At 49.7% G+C, this 3,366-nt stretch overlaps 1 protein-coding gene across 2 annotated transcripts in view; it reads left to right on the top strand.

Moving 5' to 3' along the window:
* Positions 1-3,001, top strand: part of zfp36l1a (zinc finger protein 36, C3H type-like 1a) — a 35,637-nt gene extending 32,636 nt beyond the window's left edge. Inside the window, exons 1-2 of one of the 2 annotated variants that reach the window (XM_014019769.1) lie at positions 784-1,058; positions 1,887-3,001. In XM_014019769.1, the coding sequence (XP_013875223.1) occupies positions 1,008-1,058; positions 1,887-2,933 (1,098 nt within the window). In that variant the 5' untranslated portion in view covers positions 784-1,007 and the 3' untranslated portion in view covers positions 2,934-3,001. Of the gene's footprint in view, positions 1-783; positions 1,059-1,886 lie in introns of those variants that run through there. The other variant, XM_014019770.1, reaches the window with a different exon arrangement.
* Positions 3,002-3,366: the final 365 nt, after the last annotated feature.

The raw sequence follows: 3,366 nt of genomic DNA, 5'->3' as shown, positions 1-3,366 counted from the left end.
CGATTAGTCGTTGATTAATCGATTAATCATGGCAGCCCTATTGCTAACAGAGTCCAAATGATAAGCACGAACTTGTTCAATATGTTAGCACTAAAAATATGTGTTAAGGATCAGTCTCAGCTACCACCACAACAAGTTTTAAAGCAGCGTCTGTAAAACTGATTGAGTTGTAGCCACTTTTTTGTGCTTTTTAAGGTCACCTGGCGGCCACGTTGAATCAGTTTGACTCTAAAAGTTGATCCGTTGTAGAGGTACAGCTAATGACTATTTCCTGAAAAGTTCTTATAATTTAGTCCAGTGGGTCATAAGATATTTTGCTAACAGACGGCAAGAACATACTAGCCTGCCCTGAATGATAAAGGGGACAAATGGTGACATAACTGTTGGTGGGGAAGGAGTTAAAAGCCCTCCATGACTCTCTGCATTTACCGGAAAGTCCCACAAGTGACGCTACAGTCAAGCAATTAAGAGTAAATTAATTACAGAGCAGTGGATGGTAGCTGAAACCCGGAGGATAACCCAGAGCTTCACAGTAAACAAGTCCAGACTGCACAAGAACCAGACCTGGCTTAATAAAAACAGGAAGCAGGCGAGCTGTGGACCCACAAACTTCACTTTAAAACATGTTTCAAACTTTTTCCACACATGAAACTTTCAGCTGCTCACAGTTTAAGTTCAAGCTAACAGTTAAAAAAGAGACAAACCAGCAGAAGAGAAAGAAACGAGGGGGAGAAACAGAAGAAAAAAAAGAGAAAAAGTTTGAAAGTTAACGCCCAGAAGCTGAGGCTCCTCCTGCCGGGCCATATTAAAAGCAAATGTCGAAGCTGAAGCGGGGCAGAGGGGGAGTCTGCTGGGTGTAAAAAACACAGGAGCCACGGAGCAGAAACTCGGCAGACCTGCGCAACTCTCTCAACCAGCACCGCCTTTCTCCCCCCCTTTTTTTTTCTTTTTTCTTTTTTATTTTTTTATATAAACATACTGTTGACTTGATTCTGGTCGCTGCAAAGATGTCCACAGCCGTGGTGTCGCCTTTCTTCGACTTTGAAATGATGAACAAGGTACTTTTAAAAACTTTTTSTCTCTCTCTTACCGTGTGAAGTTATGCTAGCAGGAGCTACAGGAAAGTTTCGGTCTGTGGAGGAATGACGGAGCTGCCTCACCGCGGCCCTCACTCTGTCTGCTGCTCTTGTTTTTTTTTCCTCCTCCGTTTGTGTCGCGTCGTGTTTTGTCTCAGGTGTTGTGTTAAAAAAGCAGTTTGTAGCATTAGTTCCACGTTCAGTTTGTGTTAAAGTTACAGCCCGCTGTGAGCACGCGCCACAGCGGAGAAAAGCTCACGAGCGGTTTCATCACGGGCGACAAAAGTTAGCTAAAGCTGATTCGGGCTAGCTTAAATTATGAAAGTTACCAAGCATAGTAATTAATCAAATTGGCCCCGCTCTCTTATCCTGCAAAACTCTAAAATGTTTTAATGAAAAGGATGAACTTTGTTTACGGTTTTTTTGTATTTAAATGACTTCACTCAGGCGTCCTTTTCCCGCTTTTAAGCTCTAACTCTGCCTTGTTGTGTAAATCAGTAACTWGGCTGAAGAAGCAGGCAGGGTTTCCATTATAACTGTTTTCAAAATGTATTTTGCAGGCTTTCTTTGTAGGCACACAGGCCTCTCATGGGCTCCATTTATTAACAGACACATTCCTCAGCAGGGCAACATGCCAGACCAGCTGCTGGTCTATAGGCCTGTATCCTGTGCTGTCACAGCCAAACTGAACAGTTGTGGGAAGTTTACTTTTTAATCCTCCCTTTCTCTGTTTTCTTTTGAAGTCGTGATGGTGTTAAAAGTGTGCGCAGAATGAGTTCTGACATGTTCGGTTTCCCTTTTTTCTTGCAGAACAATAAACTTCTCAGCTACAACAACAACCTGGGCGCGCCTCACCCCATGTCTGTCCCTTGCACTGGCACCAGCGTGCCCATCTCCAGTGCCGCCGGACCCCTGCTGGACAGGAAGGCGGTGGGATCGCCCTCGGTGGGAGGCGTGTACCATCGGCGGCACTCGGTCAGCAGCACGAAGTTCAGCCAGAACCAGTTCCTGAACAGCCTGAAGGCAGTGGACCACTCCTCGCTTATCTCAGGGCCCGGCAACGCCGGCAGCAACAAGGAGAACCGCCTGCGAGACCGCTCCTTCTCGGAGACGGGCGAGAGGCTCATCAACAAGTGCCTGAGCCCGGCCAGTCCCACGTGTGGCAACAGCCAAGTGAACTCCAGCCGCTACAAGACGGAGCTGTGCAGGCCCTTCGAGGAGAACGGTTCCTGCAAATACGGCGACAAGTGCCAGTTCGCCCATGGAATCCATGAACTTCGCAGCCTGAGCCGGCACCCCAAATACAAAACGGAGCTGTGCCGCACCTTCCACACCATCGGGTTCTGCCCGTACGGGCCCAGGTGCCATTTCATCCACAACGCTGAGGAGCGCCGCGGGCCCCCCCAGCAGTCCTCCCCCCTAAACTCTTCAAACAAGATGGAGAGGCCTCGGCTGCAGCACAGCTACAGCTTCGCCGGTTTCTCCAGCTCGGCGGGGCTGAGAGACAGCCCCACCTCGGTCACCCCTCCTCCCACGTTCTTCCCCGACGAGGTCCTGGACTGGCCCAGCAGCAACCCCTTCACCTATTCCAGCCAGGAGCTGGCCAACCTGTTCGGGCCGAGCCTCAGTGCCGGCTCTGTAGGCACAGAGCCCAACACCCCCGCACCTCCGTCTCCAACAAACACAGCGTTCCTCTTCAGATCTGTGTCCCCCCAGATGTTTGAGTCTCCATCCAGCCCAAGAGACTCTCTGTCAGACCAGGAGGGCTACCAGAGCAGCTCCGGCTCAGAGTCCCCCTCGCTGGACACGTCCCGCCGCCTCCCCATCTTCAGCCGCCTCTCCATCTCTGACGACTAGAGCGCATGCAGGCCACCAGTGACACGGAGTACATGGCACTCCCCTCTACCCCCCCCCCCCCCCTCTCCCCACCCAAGCATTTTGGACAGAAGCCCTTGGGGATTCTTAATCTTTTCACAGCCAATTACAAGGCACTTTAAAGTGTAGGATTTGTTGGTTTAGTTCTGATGAAGCTCTATCCATCAGGCCCACTCATCAGTGCCCCCCCACTTCTCATTGCCCCTGAGCTCCTTCACTGCATAAGGATGTAATCAATCAAGGGAACTTTTTAACAAAAACAAAAAGATCATTTCATCCCAGCTGATCTGCRCATAAAGTTTTAGATTCACACCGTGTGTCATAGTGCCAAATGAGAAAATGGAAATTGAACAATGAAAATCACGAGAACAAGAATTGACTGTTTTTGCCAGGTGCCACTTGCCCCCCCCCCCCC

The sequence above is a fragment of the Austrofundulus limnaeus genome, unplaced genomic scaffold (genome assembly GCF_001266775.1).
Source record: "Austrofundulus limnaeus strain Quisiro unplaced genomic scaffold, Austrofundulus_limnaeus-1.0 Scaffold230, whole genome shotgun sequence".
NCBI lineage: Eukaryota > Metazoa > Chordata > Actinopteri > Cyprinodontiformes > Rivulidae > Austrofundulus > Austrofundulus limnaeus.
The sequence above is the reverse complement of the archived record's forward strand: the minus strand, read 5'-3'. Positions and strand labels throughout refer to the sequence as shown.